Genomic DNA, 21183 nt, shown 5'->3' with positions numbered 1-21183 from the left:
ACCTTACAGTTGTTTAAAGTTTGGGGTTTTTAAATAATAGATTGACAAATTACTGTGATCTGCAGTGGATTAAACAGTCATCATATGCATTTTTTATTTGTCCAAAGTACTATTTGTCTGCTTAAGTTCCCACTGACGTTTGTGACAAAACTCTCAATTCAAATACAACCACTTATTTCAAAAAGATCTATCAGACTGTAGTGGAGGATATCTCAAATAAAATAACAATGAAAATAACCAAACAATGCAAATATACTTCTCAGATTAATTTTTATTTTCTGATGTATGATTCACGATTTCTTGATTTGAGTTGCTAATGAAATACTATGATTTAGAAAAAGTTTTCTGAATCTTAAAAAATTAGCTATTCTTGGGCTTCCTAGGCAGAGATGATCTTTATATTTTAATGCTTTTTAACTGCTGCTGGTTTGTTCATTCTTCATTAAATATTTACAGTTTCACTTTCATGGCTTCTTCAGGCCAGGTATAGGTGTCAGCCACAAAGCTGTTGTAATCAGTGTTGTAAATCTGAGAGCGGATGAAGGCTTCTAGGTCCTTGGGCTGAGGATAGGTGGAGGCGGTGTTATTCCTGTAGGCTTCTTCTGCGATCTAGAAAGATGCACAATCCTAATTAGTGCTGATAGACTATTTGAGTATACTTAGCAGGATTTAAAAGTAGGAATTAGTTCAAAATCAACATGAGACTTCGTCTCCTCTGGTGTTGACAGTCACCTGTACTCACACTGGATCCGGGCTCGTATACAGTGAATAAATCTAGAAACAGGATGATGTTTGTATTTAACTGGGTCTGACTCACGCTACTTTTGAACAGGATTTCAAAAAGTCTTTGCTGTTACAAATACAGTGCTCCTCCTTGCCCAGTAATATCTTAGCTTTTAATGGGCAGTGGTGGATAAAATATCCCACAAGCATCAAGCACTGAGATACAATTTCTGCTTTTCTATCCTCACACTCCTCTGGTTAACCATCTTCTCAAAGCAAAGAAAAGTGTGATGTGTTCAAAGCTTCCACACTCCCTGCATACTAGGGAAGTCTAGAAACTATTATTTGCCATTGTTTGATAATATACTTCAGAAAAGGTAAGCACATAAGAAAAAATTAGTCCTACATAGTGCAGAGATTTAATTCTAGGGATAGTTGGGGCAAATACAACTATTTGCTTGCTCTTTCTTCACCCTGACCATACCTAAGTGAATCAATTATGCATCACAAGTATAGCTGCAGTAAGAATTAAGTTTAGAAGGGGTTGAAGCCCACTCAAAGTATCAAAGAAGCCTTTCTCTTCTAAAGAACACCTGCTTGAGAAACATATATCTTTAGACTGGACATTCATCTACGAAACAAAAGAATTCAGTCACACTGGTTTTATGCAGCAGCACGTTTTGGAAAGATCTGCTTGAAACTATACTTAGGAAACAAACTAATACTCCTTCTTTGAATAAAAGGGAGATTGTCTTCTTCCTGCTCTCCTTAGCTCCCTTTAAATGTTTTAGTTTGGTGAGAAGCTGATACCCAAAGTCACCGTATTTAGATATCTTTTTTAGGATTAATCTGAACCTCAACTCGATTTGACTCAGAAGCACTTTGGGTGTTTATGTTAAGGCTTATCTTCAGGTCTCTGCACATAATTACCATGGTTGCATAAGGTCTGAATTTATATCCAACATTTGGTATTCCAAAATATTTTTATATTGCTACTCTCCTGGAAAAGGCAGAGGCCATTGCTAAACCTCTTGGGCTGTATGAGCCAGAGCAAGTATTTGCAGGAATAAAGTTTCAACAGAGAACAGGCAGAGAGAATCACTGGGTAGCATTTTCCTTTTTTTGTTTTTTATATAACATGCACAAGTAGAAGAGGAATTTCTCTCACTCTGTTTCTGCCAAACACACAGTCAATTTGATTTTGCCTGAGGAATCCAGGTAACATTTTGGCTTCTACAGAACAGAGTTTTTACTTGCCTAAGATGAAGTAAATTGTGAATAGGAATTTTTTTTCTTAAATATACAAAATGAGTCAATCTAGGGAAACTGTTTCATGCATGAGGGCTTCTTGTTATTCTTTCAAAAGAATATAGAGTAAGTGGAATTATTCACAATAAGGTGACCAAGAGAAAAACAATAATTAGAGAAAAAAAAAGCACAGAAGACCAGCAAAATAACCTCCTAAAATATTGAAACCACGCCCTAAAAACAGAATAAGGGAGGAACTTGGATAAATGCAGTATTTGAAAGCTTCTTCTTCTCTCCAGGACAGCCAAATTTCTGGGAAAACTGTGGGTTTAGGTCCTCATCAGCTGTGTATTTGCTGGTAAAAAAACAACCAATTAATTATTTGCTGACCTGAACCCAAGCCATAAAGAAAAAGCATCCCCTGTAGTTAATTATTTTGATAGGCCAGAGTGACCATGGGAACAAGAGGGAACAGTGTCTGGACACAGGTGGACATTTACTCTCTTGACAGGCAACTGATAACCATGAAGGGCCAAAAGCCTTCAGATGTGCAGCTGGCATGACTGGGGCTGGGAATCTGCTCCTGACTGGTGGACAGCACAGTCTGGGCTCTACAGAGAAACACTTGCTATAGTTCCATAGCTCTCCTTCTTGCATTTGGGATTACATTTACATTTATGAGTTTAAATTTAATTTTGAAACTGGTACGTGTCCAATTTGATGTAAACCAACTTCAACTTGTGTGAAGGTGTGTTAGTTGATCAAGTCAAATGTTCAGTTATGTAGAGAGTGTGGGAAGAAGAGAAGCCATGAAAGACTGAAATGACTTACCCTCACAGCAATTTTCAGTGACACATCCTGAATAGTGACTAATGGAGGGTAGAGACGACCTTCCTGTAAATTCTCCTCTGAAACTTGCTGAGCTATAACCTAGAAATGAAGTAGACATGTTTAACTTGACATGCAGATGAAGCTGCACTTATTAGACAGTGATCTAGTCTTAAGCAAAAAAATGTTTCTGCTTTGGCAAATCACAGAGATATTCCTTAATCGACCTAGGCAGTGTTTTTTAGAACCAGCCTTGTCATTAGGAGTAGCTACACAAGAACTAGAAATTTAGGTAGTTATGCCCTTTTCTCACTCAGACAGTAAGACTTATTCAAGTTTTGAGTAAGTCCATGACACACATAAACTACTAAATAGTTCACAGTGAGATAAACATTCCAGCTAACAATTGTAATTGGATCAAAGACTTCTAGAATTCAAAGCACCTATTATTCTGACAGTTGTCAAGTCAACCTGTACAGAGAACAGCTGAAACCCTTAAGTGTAAAATGCTCTGAATGAAATTACTGGTGACTGAGTAGGTTTGCTGTGCATCCAGCTCACAGATTTAGCCTGTATGAGATCATAAAAGTAAGTATGGTCAACCACAGAACAAAGCAAAATAAGATTATCCAGAGTCTTTTAAAGGCTTGCCGGTCACTGTAGTTGGATTTTGAAATAGAAGGTCTAATGCTAAATTCTTGGACAGGAAAAGATGCTGTTAGAACAGTCTGTCCACTCCACTTGAAGGCTGAAGGGGGTCTGTTGTCTCAACCATATCAAGTAACTAAAGAAATTATTTTGCTCTTTGCTTGATTTTTCACCGGACTGACCAGGGGAGGAACAGCGCAGGGATTTTGATGCATGTCTGAGAGCGGCATCTCCTTTATGGCTTGAATATTCCTGCTTCATCTTCCTAGCAATACTGGAAATGTTTTGTTGCCATCACCAGCAATGAACAGATCAGGAAAGCACAGCAAGCTGGAGAAGTTGGTTTTTACTGTTTACTCATTGGCCACATGAAAAACCTTCTGTTACCACAGAGTGTGAGGACATTCTCTGCGGAGTGAGGAGACACTGCTTGCACTGTCTGCTTATGGGCTTACTTCATGAACTTCCTCTATTCCTGCAATAGAGACCTTTCAAGAAGCAAAGGGTCGTGGGGCTGCCTTTGGGACTAATGATATTTCTGGTATCATCAGGAAAAAATTTGCTTGTCATTTGGGGAACAGAAAATTGAAATAGAAAATAGCCTTTTGCGGTGATCCAGATGTGGATATAAGAAAAACTCTGGTCTGGATAGCATCTGATGACGACATGTATGACCCAACAAGACATTCTGAAAACACTAGGAAAATCTAGAAACACTGAGGAATGCAACTGATAACAAAGAGAAAGCAAGAAGTGCACTTTTGAGGGAATTTACTATGAAGATACTTGAAACAGAGCAAACTGCTTCCAACAGTTCTTGTTGCATATGGGAAATATACATTACTTGCAAACAACTAGAATAGCCTCAGAACAGATGCCTGGATATCATCAATGCATCCCTTCTGGCAGAAGTATGTAAGTAGTTTGAACTAAAGTAACTCCAGGTTCAAAGAGAACCAATGTCCTCTTGTGTGATCTAACTGCATGTTGGTAGGTGTTGTAAGTTTTTCCATTTGGAGCGAAAATGCAACCCAGAAGAGTAATAAGAGATTATACTCTTGAGTATAACAAGTACGGGAAAATTACTTGCTTACATTTAAATCTGATATTGAGGAATTTAGCACAGGAAAACCCTCTAGGGGGAGCTAAGAGAACGTGAAATCTAGTTACTGCTCCCCGTAATAGTAACTGGGTTATTTCATAATGATACACAGCCCTTTGATGTGCATCTGAATGAGTAAAGAGGAGCTTGCAACATGAAATCTCTGATTTTAACAGTTTATCAGGGCTCTGTAGGAAAGATGAAATCTGAAGAAATCAACAGCAAGCTGCTGTTAGTGTAATGCATCACTGAAAAAAAAATGGTTCAGGAGTGGAGTACTTCTGTTTTGTGACGGAGTTGATAGAAAGTAACAATATTTAGGCAGTGCTTGAAGTGAGAGAGGGAGCAAGTTCAACTGTCTAGATGCCACGCTGTTCCTTCTGACATAATCCTGTAACATCATTAAAAACTACGTAAAACCACAGAAACAAGCATTTTTCAAAGAGAATGACACCTTCATGTGGTCTTTAAAAAACACTCCTTGAGAACACCAGATCAGTGGCAGGGGAAAAATAATGAATCAACATTTGGAATTATTGAGAAAGTAAGAGGTGACACAGGAAATGTAACTGAACTAATATATAACTTCACAGTGTAACACTGCTTTGAGCAGTGTGTGGTTTTGCTCCACATATTTCAAACAAGAATGGAATAGAATCCAGAGTGGTATAAAGAATAACACGGATGATCAAAAGGTTATATTTTGTACAAGGAGACAAAAAATAATAAAATAAAGTTGGGAGAAAAAAAAGAGAGGACTGAAAAAAAATGCAAAAGACAACTGAAGGTGAGCATTTTTTATGGTTCTGTAGGGAAACCAAATCATCAGACAGCAGAAAATTGTGCAGAACTCATAATCGTGACACTAATTGTCAAAAGACGTTTGAATGTATAAACATGTTTAAAAAGCCACTAGGGTCATTTATGAAAGAGAAATCCATACAGGGATAAAACATCCAGCACAGGAAGGCCACACAGTACAGGCTGCCAGATACTGAGGAGCCATTTCAGCAGAACGATCGCTCTGTTTCTTCCCTATTTATCCTCCTTTCCTTAGCTTCTGCTATGATTACTTCCACAGGAAGATACTGAGCTGTTTGGATCTTAGGTCTAACCCAATATGGGTATTTTTGTTTTAAATTTTAATTCAAGGTTTTTGTAGAAAAATTAGCTAAGCCTTTTTGCAGAACCTAAATGAAAAACAACCAAGACAAGACAAATGGCATAAAGCAAGTTGGGGCATCTTGGTTTTTGGAGGACATATTCTCTATAATGAAACAGGATTATTTCTGGAGAACTGAACCATAGGATACACATGCCAAGAATATTTCATTAGTACGTAATTCTCTGTCCCTTTTGTTATGTTTGGTAGGACTTAGAAGAATAGGTAACATCCCCTGTCATCACAGAGCAATTGCCTGCAATTAAGAGGTATTACAGTTTACAGTACCTTTGATTTATCATCCAAAATCAAAGTTATGTTCTATTTTACTTGGCAGGAAGAAAAGAACGGGGAAGTAAAATCTGTTGTAGTTACAATAAGCTATTTGTGACCTCAATCGTATTTAGTTGGAGAGGTGGCAAAGCAAGAAGACAGGAGGTGCAGGTATGCAGCCTGGGCTGCTACTTTTTATTTCTTTTTCTCAAATAAGCTACTGCTACAATCTAAGAAGGTCCCTCTGCCCTAAAAAAGGTGTGGTTTTGGTGCTTTAAATTTTGCAGCATCTTGGATGCTTTCATTTCAAATGAAGACTACTAAGCACTATTCTAAAACCCACATGAAACTATTCTGATTTTATCCTTCCATTGAAAAAAGCCAGGAAAACAAAACAAAAAAAGCACTTTTGGTTTGTACTATAATTTCAGCTAAGGGCCTACGCAGCCCTCCCAGTCTTCACACCCCTGACATGTCTTCTGGCAAAGCCTCCTCTGACATCCATGAGCTGTCGCCATGCCCAGTGAGCTGTAGCTCACCCACTGCTCCTCACATCCATAAGAAGACCACACGTGAACGCCCTGAGCTCCGAGCCGTAAGGCAAGAGGCTATCCGGGCATCTCACCACCAACAGAGACTTTCTATGAGAGATAAAAAATACATTTTTACATTTCAAAGTTTTCTATGGATTTTATTAGGGGAAGGCAATTGTGTAGCAAAACCTTTAGCAAAAAAGAAGAGTCAGGAGAGAACCTCTACCTCAAGAGAGAATTCAAAGGCTTCCTCACATTTCTGACATTATTTTACTTCCCTGTTAAATTTCTTTGTTCAGAAAAGACTTTTTTCTGACTTAGTAGACTGTCATTTGGAACACAGTTCAATCCACACATGTGCCACCTTTCATCCATCAGAACTCTATGTATAGGAACCATTTCACACAAAACAAATCGAAGCAACTTCTACAGTGAAGTAGGACAACTGTGTAACACAGCAGTTTAGACTGGAAAGTGAGGATCACTGTATCCAACTGAAATTACAGGGGAGGATTTAAAGGGAAGATATAATTATCCAAAGACTTAGGAGATGGATCATTGCCCTCCTAAGATGGTTAAGCCAGTGGAGACAGTCTGGGCCTTTTGCTAATTTTAAAGATGGAAATTGTGAACATCTTTCTTACAGAGGGCAGGCTTCTGGCAAACTTTTTTAAAGATGCCTATAGTATGCACCTTAAAAAACCTGTCAAAATCCAGCAAGGGAAGCGTGTGAGTGTCACCCTTTAAGAAAGCTTCATATGACACACTGCCTGCCATAGGATCACATTGCCTATCAGTTTCCTTTGAGTGATAGCCAAGAGCCATTTTCTTCCCTTTAATCCATAAAGAAGACAGAAGGAACAAGAATCTGGAATGCAGTATCCCTTAGAGAAGCTGCAGGAGTTGAGTCAGGCATTCACACATCTGCTAATTGGTGCAGATTTTTTTTCTTTTTTATTGTTCTGCAATTTTAATGTTCTAATTTCATTCCTTTGAGCCTTCCTCTGCGTGGTACCTACACTATCCATGTATTCCCAAGTGTGCTTACACAGCTTCTTTGAAGACTAGGACACTGCACATTGATAAAGTTCTCTGGATTGTAACTGGTATGAGCTGGACTGGGTAGAAATTCCCACTGAAGTGAATCTAGGTCAGTTAGAGTTAATGTGGTAAATTCAGGGTAGCCTTCTTCTTTATTTACATACCTTTTAAAAAACCCCAAAGCATCAGACTTTTAATTACTTTGCATGGACATGGTCAGACCAACATGCACTACCCAGGGCTTTCTAATCCCCGAACCTAGGCCGTTTCTGAGCAGGATGAGCTTAGGAACATGTTCCTGGGAGCTGAGTAGCCAGGAGCTTACACAGGGATAACCCCCATCACTCTGGATAGAAGGAAGCTGAGTCCTATGAGGCTCATTACATTGATCTTGCTACCAGCCAAGAGCAGAACCAACAGAGGCAACGGAGGAGACAGGAACTCTGGGACAATGCAGAAAGAGAAGGAAGAGTGAGTCTCGGAGGCAGGAGTGGTAAGGGTGCAATGACGCTGTAGCAAATGAGGAGCAAAGATGCTGGACTGAAAAAAACACAGAAAGTTTAAATTTTCTTAAGTGAGAAACAGCTGAAGAAAGATTAACATTGTTTTGGGGAATTTTTTTGTAAAAAAAATAAAAATGTGTTAAGCATTTTATTTCAGCTCCTGATGCCCATTTATTTTGTTTGAATAAAAGATTCTAAAGTAATAAAGGCCAGATTCTTCTCCCATATATATTGAAGATACAATCTTGTGCATTTATGATATCATAAAGTAAGACAGTGGATGTCAGATTTGGAACAATCACTGGAAGTAGGTGGTGAATGGCTCCCAGAACCAAAAGTGTTTGCTCTCTGTTCATCTCTTGCCCACTGAGTGGAGATAAAGGAAGAGAGATCACATGTTGGATAATGTCAGAACAAAGAAGGAGAAGAATCAATGGAGAAAACGATAGGAAGGAAAATGGGAAGAATAATATCATATTTGTGTAGAACAGTGGTAGAAGGAACTACAAGGCAATGGAGCACTTCCACCTGCTGTTGACAAGGGAAGTCCACAAAAAATTATGCCAATGGCTCTACTAAAAAAAAAAAAATGAAAGAAATTAAAACAATTTTTGTAAGCAACACACACATAAGTCATTCCAAAGCTACTAACATCAATAATAATAATCGAAAATGAAACCTCTCTGCCTGTGCATGCAAGTACATATGTGCATTTACATGTGATAATACAGTACTGAAGTCTTTCTCTTTTTTCCTTCCCAATAGAAAGTGAACTTTATGTCAGATGACCTCAAGTATTAACTTTTTTAAAACAACTTATTAAAAGAGAATTTATAAAAACCAACATGCTTTGCATATAAAGGCCTTACACAGGAAGCAGTATTTTTCCAGTTTTAAAGTTTAGCTGTTTCTGTTTAATTGCTCAATAATACTAAGCCACTAAATAAAGGAATTTAAATAATTTTGAATACAGTACCTCAGCAGTTGTGAGGAATACATCCTCACCAATATGTCTCAGCCCACATGAAATAACGCCAAGGGCAACTCCTGGGAACACATAGGAATTGTTACCCTGTCCAGGATAGAGAGTTTTTCCACTTGGAAGAGTGACAGGATCAAAAGGACTTCCACTGGCAAAAATGCCACGTCCCTAAATTGTAACAAGAAAGGCAAAAAAAGCATGTTAGATGAGAGATTGCTGCTGAAATATTTCACACAGCCTTCTAAATATCCATCACTGTGGAAGCTGAGTTGCATCTATTTAGTATCTTTTCTGAGGGTGTTAGAGCTATTAGACCGAATACGGCTCAATAACATAAGGATGCTGATCCTAGAAATCACTGGTGATTCTCTGAGACTGTCTGATGTCAGAGAGTAACAGCTGCCTTATTTGGGTAAGAGCTATCCATACAATTTAGAAGGGGAGAAACTGAAAGCCAGCAGTCACTATTCACTTTGTGAGTCCATGCCAGCAGAAGGGTACATGGGAAGCAGGTATGCATTTGGAGCTGCAAAACTCAAAGTGGACAATACAGTCATGGTAGCAACAGGTGATGCTACTGGATTTCTTTTTCCCAAAAAGAAAAGCATCCACAAAAATGGCACCAAGGCAACTAAGTGTTGCATTTTTGGGTGGGGCAATTTCTGAGGAGTTGTGAGCAGAGCTCTTTGTTCTTCCATATTCCTATTTCAGGCCCTTGGGCCCACTCCACAGCTCAACAGAACAACAAATGGGCAAGCTCTGTCCCAGGAACATCACCTCACAATGTTACCTACAGCACATGTTAGTGCAGGACCTCCTCTGCCTGGACCTCGTGGTTCCCCTCTTTGTAATATACTGAGCAGGGTGAGGGCACCAAGTCAGGCACTGGCCAGTACTGATGAACCATTAGAATGTTTCCCAGCAGATTTTTGGGTAATGACAACTAGGACTGTGGCTGACAGGGCCCAGGCACCATGCCCAGACTGGTGCATGTAGGCAGTATGGAAGAGCCAGCCTTTTTGGGGGAATTAGAGAATTTAGCCATAGCAGTACAGGTTACACCATACCACTTGTCCCAAGGACAAGACAACTGGCTCTAATTCAGTTTATGTTGTAGCTTGTGAGGGACCTCTGTATGTTTTCCCAGGACCCAAACAGTGGCCCATGTGCTGGCACAGCACACATGAGGCAACTGCAGGGAAGGACAGAAGCCTGTGGAGTGGCCCAGAGGTAGCAACAGGGCTCCTGCTGTTAGTGTGTTGACATTAGCTGAGAGGAATACTAGTCCTGGTGTCACTCGGTAGCCTGCACGATTACAGTTGTGACACCATCTGAGCTGTGAGAGATGGGCTGCCAGGGAGCTGCAAGTCTTGACAGAGCATCACTGTTCCCCTGGGATGAGGAACACCCTGATGGGAGCAGATGCCAACACCATCAAGTGCTGTTGAGCGGTGGCAGAAGACGCACCTCAGAGGTGACTCTCCCACAGCACTAGTGGTTCTCCTCAGATCATTCCTGATGCACAGGCAGAGAGAAATAACTTCTGCAGTTTGGACTAAAGAGTGGAGTGACACTGCACAGGCTCTGTTTCTGCAGGCTAAAGGCCCCTGGTTCTTGCCTCTCTGGGGAGGGAGCACCCTCAAATTTAAGCAGTGAATTTAGATGGAGAAGAAAAGCCAGCCTTTATTTATGCTAGCACTGCTGAAGTGATAAATGTCACTGTTAAATACTTCAGAGGCACTTGATATCAGAAATACCTATGCCTGTTTTAGAGAACTGGAAACGTGCATTTTAGAATATGCCACTGTTGCTATTCAGCTCTTCAGAAGAATATTCTGTTTGGTTTGGTGTCATGCACTATTATCATGGCTGGCTTATTATATGTTTTGGTGACAGATCAAATACTTCAGTGTGTCTTTTGCTCTGTTTACCAGATGTGGTTATCCACTATAACCAATACTTCATGTAGGCTGCTTCCCTGGCACCTGCACTGTGCTGTAATTGCATCTCTGCAGTAGGGAGTAGACATGCTAAATTCGTCTTTTAAACACTGCAAAACTGTCATTCAAACTGCCCCGCATTTGACAAGAAATCCAAACACAATCCAGCAGGAAACACATACAGTCAAGTACACATACCTTTCAAATTCTAGACTGAATTATGGGATAACATGATTATTAGCACTTCTTTAATACAACAATAAATAAGCAAGCACAGCTCCCTTAATTTTCACCTATGTTTCTATAATAGAAGTCTTTGTAAGAGGAGTCAATTACCCCAGTTCTTAATGAAGAATAATTTTAAAGATTATGTTTCATGTATTGAAGTATTTTCTTACCCTAAAGAGTATTTCTAAAATCTCAAATGAAAAGCATGCCACTCTGTGTATATATTTCACAAAGTGGTACAGATCAAAAACAGGCATAAGGCTTTAATCATTGATGGCTACTGATGCTTCAGTTATAATAAAGGTTATGAGTCTTGCCTGACACCAGTAAAAGCAATTTTATGTTTTTACGAGAGCACAAGCATGTAGAGAATTCAGTGCAACTGTCTTGATAAAATCCAAAAAACCTGTTACTTAATTTAACTAATTCTATTTATGCACATAGATATGATTAGTGCTTGCTACTCCATCCTCTGTCCTCCTCTCATCTTAATTTTGATTTCAGATTTACTTTTCAAAATGTATACTGGAGAGATGTTAATCTTTCTTTACCTCTGTATATTTGTAGCACTGCTCAGCAGTGCATTCTGCTTTGCTGGTAGGATTACTGAGAGCAAAAATTATAGGACGTTTGTTTAAAGCAGCCATATCCTGAAGAATTTGTTTAGTAAAAGCACCACCAACTGCAGCAACTCCTAAAGAAGAAAAACACACACATAACAGTAGATAAATGAAATCAGTTCAAGGTAGGACACACATGTCACTTGTAAATGAACAGAGCTCTTTTTACTGCCTATCTCCCTCTTTAAAATGGAGTGAAACCTTTTTCCTAACGTGGTTAAAATAAAGTTTTGTTTAAAAGATTTTGCAACAGTAAAACTTCAGTATTATCCCTAACATAAGGCAGAACCTATTCAACACTGTACAATTAGGTGAATTTCTCCTTTCACTTTTCTCAAGCCCTCTATATAACATAGAAATGTATCTCTCAATCTGCAGGTAAATGCAGTAAAGGATAGATGCAACTCTGGCTCCTAAAGTCTTATGCAACAGACTGGATAGTTTCTCCCAAATCCAGTGTGTCAGATTTCAGTCTTTTCTGCCTTCTGTAGAAGGCAGAGTAAAGTCTCTGCCTTCTACAGCTGAGCTGAGCTGATGGATAATCCCAATTTTGAGTTTAAGCCTTCCCTGACAACAATTTATTTTTTTTTTTAATACATCCCTTTTCATCTCACCAGAGACACTTTCATAGTCCCTATACTGTCCACACTTATAAATGCTTTTCACAGAACTGAATGCCAGTCTTGCAGCATGAAAGCATCTAATGCACTCTGCTGCATCGCAGACACACAGTGACACAGCAAGTATTACATTTTGGACCTCAGGCACTTCGCAGCCAAAAAGGGGTGTGTGTGATATTTTTGAGATACCAGGTATACCCATATTTCTGACTAATCTGTGAGAGCTGGCAATCCAAGCATAAGGTCCTTCCTCCCCACATCTTTACTGAAAAACAAACAAAGAGATCTTGGAGTAAAATTAAGCATCTTTATTTTCCAGGAGGCCTCTCTCACCTGGCTTGGAGAGAAGGGAGTCTCCTTCTTGCTCAGAGCCCACAGTGCCTGCCACCCTATTCTGAGTGGGGGTGAATCTGAGTTTCCAAAGCAGGAAAAAGAGCTGGTTTTCCCTCTCTTGGGGGGAGTGGAAATGGATTAAAACCTGGGCAGGGAGAGGAGAGTCTGGAACTTGGGTCAGTACTGTAACCTCTTGTTACTCATGCTCAAATGAGCACCCCAACATTGCCCAATCTAAAAGGACGTGTTGGTATCTGCCTGAGGAAAGCACAAGGTCCTTGAAGGGAGATGAAAGGGGCCCTCACTGCACAGAGCTGGCCAGAAGGTCATGCTTCAGGACTAACATTTCTGTAAGGTGCCTCAGAGTATTTTCTGATTGATTCCACATGAAGTATGGTATCATCTGTCACACAGTACTACTTTTTGCAACTCTGAGCTCTCTGTACTTCACTTTCTATGAATGGACAAGAATGCTTAGATGCAAAAGCTCTGCTAGACCAGCTGGGCCACTTTATGCTTGATGAATAGTTAATGCAGCCATGATTTTGGCCCACTTATATAAGAGCCCATTATACACCTTGGTTTCTGGTTAAATCTTCAGTTGCTAAATGTTTGATGCATTCTAAAATTGCTTCTGGACAGCCAATAGTAAGAATGACAACTATCTTCAAATATAAAGATAAAACAAAATGCTCATGGACTATTTTTTTTTAATTGCAATTTCTTATACTGATTCATACTAAATTAAGGCTTTTTCTTGAGTCATCACAGGCAATAAAATGTATATGAGGATTTGCTGAGACACAGCTAGGTAAAACACTGGGAGAAGGACTATCAACATATTTCTCCATTACTCCTGCTACCCCAGGGAAGATACTGAATGGCTAATCACCCAAACCAAAAGTCCTCAATATTAGTTTTCATTGCTGTTTCTGATGGAAGAGCCTTCATTTTTCAGAATTGATAACAGAAAGTGACCTTGAGGGAGAGTCACATAGGTTTATATATAAAAATGACACACAGTAAACACCATATTTCATAACAGCAAATTTTCCCTAAACATACACACACCTTTATCTCTACGAATATCATGGATAATTCAATCTATTCTTCTGTTCCTCTAGCTTTTCCAGCCTTGTATTCTACTAAATAAATTTACTAAATAAATTCTCTAGACTACTTGGTCTCTGTCTTACAGTCACATCTTCCTGTAGCATAGGAAAACATAAACTTTATTTACCTCAGTCATGATCACTGTCAAAAGCAGATTTTACTGAACAACAACCATGAGGTCTAGGCATAGTCAGAAAGATAGCTCATAAAATGCAGGATAATTTTCACTGTGGCATTTCAGTTTTTCTAGCATCTGATAAATGATTTTACTAGCCAGATAATCTTCAAGTCTTATGTATAAAAAAAATTACTCAAGAGTACTTGCAGTTCATTCCTGAAATCGTCACTGAAATACAATAATCAAACTACAGAAAGCTGAGCAATCTGTTACTGAGATCACAATCCTGCAGCTTTTACAAAAGAAAAAGTCTTTGTAAAATCTGCATTTTGGTCTACATAAAGGACTGCTGGCTAAGGACCTAAATATGAGCGAAGACTCAGATACAGCAAACTCACACTCACATAGCTTAATATGTGCTTAGCTCAGCTTTCTCACTCTAACTTTGAGGCTGTTTCTACTACATCTACGTCAAATCAAAAATAATTTAGGAAGGTGGTAAGGTCCTCCATCAGATGTTTAAACCGACTCGGATCATCCTCTCTGTAAATGGGTGGCTCAGAGTGAAAGCAGTGTTACATGTGTGGATAGCTACTTTTTGTTCAGTTGCTTAATAGAGTCCATTATGCACCCAGTGTTTTCTAGAAACACACAAAGGTAAACTCTGTTCAGAGGAACTTGATCTTGCCTTTAGACAAAGCCACATCCCCATTTTTATTCAACAAAGAATAAGGTCATTGCTTTAAAGTCAAAGAGATTACCTATTAGCACAGATGGTTTTATATCTCTAACAATATCTTCTAGATCCTTCATTTCAGCATGTACGTGGGCAAAACGCTGCTTCTCAGACGTTAATGAGGCACGCCCCTGAGTAAGGAACAAAAAGAAAAACATATTTATTTTAAGTTTAATGGAACCTAATATCCTGGGATAATCAGTTTACAAAGTATCTGGTTTAACACATCCTATTCTCATTTCTACTTTTGCGTCTATCATATTAAAGGAAGTTACACTGTGCACAGTTACCATGCTTAGGATAATTTAAGACTAATCTATTTCTCTAAGCAGTAGATAATAATTTTACTTTAAATTTGTAACAGTTGTACAATACCACTCTATTAACAATTATATGAAAGCATCATTAATTTCTTCTTTGAAGCATCTTAAAGATGCTTAAAAATACTAATGATAAAGCATAAATATATTTATAGAGCAAAGAGTGCAGATATGCTGGGAAGGCAACACAAAAATAGTTTCTCCCAGCTTTTTCAGCTTCGCTCTTGTCTAAAAGTATACAGACTGTATGGGGTGAGTATATAGACTATAGGGGAGCCTATATTTTGCTTCACAGTGTTTAAGTCACTCATTATTAAGGATGGAATAAAAATAATTCCAACCAGATGTCTGGTGCACCACCATTTTTGCATTAACAAAATTGACTCAGCTGTGAAACAACTTTCACTCTGATCTATACCAGCAATTTCCACCCACCAGTGCCCAACATGGTTCCCAAATGGAATATAATAGATGCTGGAGAAAGGGCTATAGAGTATCATTGACATGGACTGGCTGCAAAGAGGATTTGAGCTCACTATGGGTAACATGGAGTGCAGGGCAAGAAGGGGCCAGAATTTTTGAAAATTATATTAGTTGTCTCAATATGCAGAGCTCTGTCTGCAGACAGGCATCTGAAAACTTCAGCAGAGGAGTTTAAAATGTGTACACTTCCACCCCTCATTTTAGTCTCATGCCTGCAGAAAACATCACTGCAAAAGCACTTCTCAAACACAAATCTAGAAGATGGTTCCAGCCTCTCAAACATCTTACAATTTCAGACAGAAAGAAACAGATTAAACAGATATATAGGAAAGTACATAAGGAAAACTGACTGCTAAATGTAATTTTGACCAAATAGCCAGAACAGATATGTATTGGTTTCCCAGTCATACCTTTTCTGCTGATAAGATGAGAGTTGCTTTAATCTTAGCAAGTTTATTAAGACTACACTAAAGTACTGGAACAGAATTCCAATTCCACAATTTCACCAAAGTCTATGAATTCAACAACTTTGCCTCAATTTATGGCTTTGGATATAAGCCAGGATTAGTTTTTTAACGGCATTTTTTCTCCATTTTAACAAACCCAAGAAAGTTGATGCTGCATTTCAGACCACAATTCTGCAATGTGCCAACATGTGGCTGTGCCAGTCCCATCACAGAAGCTTCTCTGCAAGTTCTGGGACAGCCACTGCAAGAGCTGGTAGGCTGAAGAAAAGGCTGGTTTTCGTTTCCAGCTGCAAGAAAAGCACTTCCACCCCAAGGGTACCATTGGAAGCTGTGGAAGGCTGTTATGTGGTTGGGACTGATTGAGCTGGTCTGCCACACAGGATGCCAGCTTCCCTAGGCTCATCTGTGATTAAAAGGAATTTCCAGAGATTTCTCTTCTACAGATTTTTACGTCTGGATGGGCTTATGCAGGTCTTAAGTGTTCTCCTAGAGCTAATAGCACAGAAACACTGAGATATGGGCCCTTGGTTTCCTTTGTGGATAAAATGTGAAATTCTCAGCCTTGAGGGAATGCTGCAATATTAATAATTTTTGGCATATTCCTGCTCAAATCATTCCACTATGAATACGCATTTTGCAGTCTGCCCTTTCCCAGCATCCCAGCAGATGTCCTCACATTTTAAAGCAGGAATTTTCCTTAATATTTTCAGGGGAAAATATGAAGCTTTCTTTTTAGTCAGCAAAGAAAAAAGCATCTATGACTACCAGGCCAAAAGCTTGTTACTAGGAATAACTCAAAATACCAAAGCCACTTTTCATTCTAAACCACTGCTTAGTTGGAATCAAAACGCTCAGCGGAGCCTGACTTGGAAACAGATTTCCTGGGGAGCCAGGAGTTGGTGCTGTGGGCTACCATCAGACCCCAGGCTGCTTCTTCAGCTGCTTCCTTAATGGCTTATTGTACTGCTGTTGAGGAAGCCGGGTTTTAATCTGGCCTTAAAACACCCTGCCTCTAGGAGACTGCCTTGGGTTACCAAGAAAAAAGAAATCACCTCCAAGAGCTGTGACCAGCTCATTCTTCAGGCTGTAGCAGGCTGGTAGATATGATCACCTCCAGGATCTGCATATCTGAGCAGATCATTTGGGAAAGGTGACCTTCAATTTTTTCCATAGTGCATAGCAGCCAAGAGATCAGGCTGACATCTTAGTGGATAAAAATGTTGATATTCTTTCACTTTTAGTCAAAACAAATAAACAAAATCCTTCATGAAGTAATTACTTCTTCATACAGTTTACTACTTGATTGGCTTTTGAGGAGGTACTTCAATATTTTAAAATTAAGATAATGACAAAGCTGTTAAAACACTTTCTGATGCAACAACCAAGGATTTAAAGTTCTGACACTGATGATCATCTCTCATTTAATTAGCTACAAAGAAGTACTCAAACAGTAAGGATGTGATCCACTGCAATATTTTTCAGGCTAGCGAGATTAGTGCTAGCCAGATGGGTCAGCTTAGGTCAGATTCACTTCTGCCTTATCTTAATTTCTATCTGCTCTTAATTTCACACATGAAATTCTACCATTAAAAAAAAAACCAAACAAAAAAAACCCCAAACAAACCCCCAAAAACCAAACAAATAAAAAACTCAACCCAAGTAAAATCCCAAACAAATTTAAATTTATTTATTTATTCAGCTTTGGTCTGAATTAGCTTAATACCATTAGTCAGAATGAATCATGTCTCCAAGTAAATATTTTTCTAGTATATTAACTAAGAATGAAATATTAAATTATGTGGCTTAGCAAAAATAACAACAGTGATGTACACAGAGATTTTTGCTTGGAAAATGCTTATAAAAAGAAATTCTATAGTTAGGGGGGTTTTTAATACATATTTTAAAATAGATTAGAATTATGGAATGGTTTGGCTTGGAAGGGACCTTTAAAAGGTCATCTAGTTCAACTCCCCTGCCATGGACAGGGACACTTTCCACTAGACCAAGTTGCTCAAAACCCCATCCAGCCTGGCCTTGAACACTTCCAGGAACGGGGCAACCACAGCTTCTCTGGGCAACCTGTGCCAATGTCTCACCACCCTCATTGTAAAAAAATTTATTCCTAATATCTAATCTGAATTGACCCTTTTTTATCTTAAAGCTATAATCCCTTGCCCTATTACTCCATGCCCTTGTAAAAAGTCCCTCTCTAGCTTTCTTGTAGGCCCCTTTCAGTACTATAAGGCTGCTATAAGGTCTCCCCAGAGCCTTCTGTTCTCCAGGCTGAACAATCCCAATTCTCGCAGCCTTTCCTTATAGGAGAGGTGTCAGAAATGTATTTTAATTGCTAATTAAAATACATTTAAATAATTGATCCTAAAGGAGCTACATAACACGTCCCTAAAAACTGCATCCAAGATTTCAAGACCAGATGATTTGGTTAAAAAACACCGATAATTCAGAGGACAGTGCTTTAGGCAGTATTTTTTTTCTCTCCAAATTGACAAATTCTCAAGTTCTGCCCTCTACTAAATAGAGAGGTGGCAGCAAGAGTATGGCTAGCTTTCCTCTGTGCCCTGCCAACAGGGCAAGCAATGGCTTGCAGGAAAAAACTATTAAGTTTTGTGAATCTTAACCTCAAACTAAGGGCTTCCAGTCCATTTAGTACAAGCTTCCAGACATCTGTCCCTCAATGCTTCTAGCTGGAATAAGAAATTACAGAGGTTTTGTCAGTCAGGAGAAAGAAGAGGATGGAGCCAAAATGCAGAAGTCTCAATTCTAGGTTTGTGTGGTTTGCTGTCTTGTCTCCCTCCTGACACTGAAGAGATGCAACGTGGACGAACCTGTCAGTGTCGAGCTGCTCTGACTAAAACATCTTCCAGAAGCACAGAGCCCCTCTTCTATTTCTATTTCCAGCCATGGTTTAGTCAGCTTTTGTACTCTGGCTGCTAGGAAATGAGCTGTGGAGGATCAACACAAGGCAGCATAAATCAGAAACTGCTCTGGTCTTCTTGCATCTCCATAATCCTAAGATACTAGCATGACACACAGCTCGCTGATATTTCCTTTACTCTTCTAATAGGAAAAAGAAAAAATGTGAAATACTCCATACTATGAAAGAATTTGAATGAGCTCTGGTGTATGAAGCTCTGAGTCTTAAGTAGAAACATCATCTTCAGTCACATTTGGATTTGCCTTCTAAGTCCACTGTCTTGCTCTTTTAGCATTATTAAAAATTCATTCATTCAATGAAAAGGGCTCAGAAAAATCAGCTTAAAGATATGTCCTTTTCAGTACACCAAGGCTCCATATAGTCTCATTGTTTCCCTGAAGGACTTCAATGCTCACCAAACAGGGGAGAGATTTTTCCAAGGGTTCTTATCAAAGGATGTTAATGCACTGTTGTTCAAATGGCTATAGAAGACTTACCTAGGCCAGACATCAGCTGTCTTAAGTTGTATTATGTTTTCTATTACACATAACATATGTAGATGTACACAGAGATATATGTATCTTTCCGCCATCAAGTGACTCTCCCCAAATCCCAAAAGAAAGTCTTCCACAATGAAATCCACAGGTGAACTAGAAGATTTAATGTGATACCTGTGCAGCTATTCACAGGGGAAGATACAAACTCATAAACTCTTTCAATAGAAAGAAGGTAAAGTTAAAAAAAGAGACTATATGTTCTTCTTGCTTTTACTTCCCAAATGTATTCAGCATCTCAAGAAATAAAGAACCACCATTTCCTTATACTTTGTAATGCTATATATTCTTATATGATTTTCTTATCTTTTATAGAACAAGTAATTTGCTAGGGGTATTGTAATAAATTTGCTTGAATTAAAAAAAAAACAAAAACCAAAAAACAAAACCAACCAACCAACTAACAAACTACTAGAAACTAATGTATTACGACGACATTCATGGTATCTTTGAAGCATAATCAAGCTGCCTGAATGAACTATACAATACACTTTCACAAGAATGCTGAAGGTTGAGAATATTAATAACACTCAAAAAGATTAATAAACGTTAAATCCAAAAACTCTGTGAAAATTCCAGAAATTACTTTGGAGAGGAAAAGTATTGCCTCTATCACAGTATAATTCTGTACCAAGAAACCTATGGTATAGTTTGGATTTGAACAAAAGAGAACAAAGCAACCTGAAAACACATATATTAGAAGTCACTATGGTATCTTGGAAAGTAATATGAGTTAAATCCTTTATTAGCAAATTAATTACAATGTGGACTGTGTTAAATCAGTAGATGAAGTACAGAGATAAAGAAACAACAGCAGCACTCTCTGATTGTGACATTATGTATGAGAGATCTTGGCAATCCTAAAATGTCTATACTCCTTAATGGAACAGAGTAATTTGTCTTATATATTATTAATACCAATAGTAAAACATAGTCACTTGGACACCAGGACCTTTCAATTCAAGGAGCAAAAGGAAGTAACAGGACTCAGTATTTAAAAGTTTTATGAAAAAATTGCTGTATGTTGGATTTGAAATGGAAGCAGTTCTTACTTTTAGGGGAGGGTTCTGAAGTTTTTAGTTTTAGTGTCTGATCAAGAGGGATCAGACACTAGCAAATATACATCACAGTTTTCACAGAAAGTTACTCATATCATCGTATTATAGCCAAATTGAGGCTCAGATAACAAACAAAAATGACCCATCAATAAAACCCTGAGAAAATTCACAGAAAACAGCTGTAAAAACAGGAGACTAGACTGCACAGCAGACATCTATATGGGATATTACGAAACAGGAGGCAAATCTTGCAAATATCACCAATGTGAAGTCAATCCCACAGCCCATTTGAGCTGGTTCTGCTGGGGCTGCCCCACGAGCCAGGGCTGAGGAGCAGAGCAGCTCTATACCAGTGAGGCGAGAGAGGCAGGGCTGGAAGCTCTCCAAGAATTGCTCTCTCCATCAGCTGGGAGGCAGCTGTGAATAAGTCAGAGCACCCTGATGACTGCACTGTCCCATATTCAGGCAGCGCTGGCACTCGTCCCATCTAACAACCAGGGAGGCACAAATCTATTTATATAAACACTTGCCTCCATTTGACTCTGTCAACTGCAGCTTATTTAAACAAGAGAACAGAGATCAGTACACAGACAAATTAATAAATTCATTGGAGGTTCT

General features: G+C 38.8%; 1 protein-coding gene across 1 annotated transcript in view; it reads right to left on the bottom strand.

Annotated features, from left to right (window-relative positions):
* Positions 1-253: 253 nt before the first annotated feature.
* The window catches only part of ME1 (malic enzyme 1), a 165463-nt gene continuing 144533 nt past the window's right edge, over positions 254-21183 (bottom strand). The window contains exons 10-14 of the mRNA XM_064651109.1: positions 14777-14882; positions 11763-11905; positions 9038-9211; positions 2803-2901; positions 254-609 (exon numbers count right to left, since the gene is read on the bottom strand). Coding sequence (XP_064507179.1) covers positions 451-609; positions 2803-2901; positions 9038-9211; positions 11763-11905; positions 14777-14882 — 681 coding nt within the window. The 3' untranslated portion in view covers positions 254-450. The remainder of the gene's footprint in view (positions 610-2802; positions 2902-9037; positions 9212-11762; positions 11906-14776; positions 14883-21183) is intronic.

This window comes from Pseudopipra pipra, chromosome 3, assembly GCF_036250125.1.
Source record: "Pseudopipra pipra isolate bDixPip1 chromosome 3, bDixPip1.hap1, whole genome shotgun sequence".
In the NCBI taxonomy this organism is placed as follows: Eukaryota; Metazoa; Chordata; class Aves; order Passeriformes; family Pipridae; genus Pseudopipra; species Pseudopipra pipra.
Note: the sequence above shows the minus strand (reverse complement) of the source record. Positions and strands in the feature narration are given on the sequence as shown.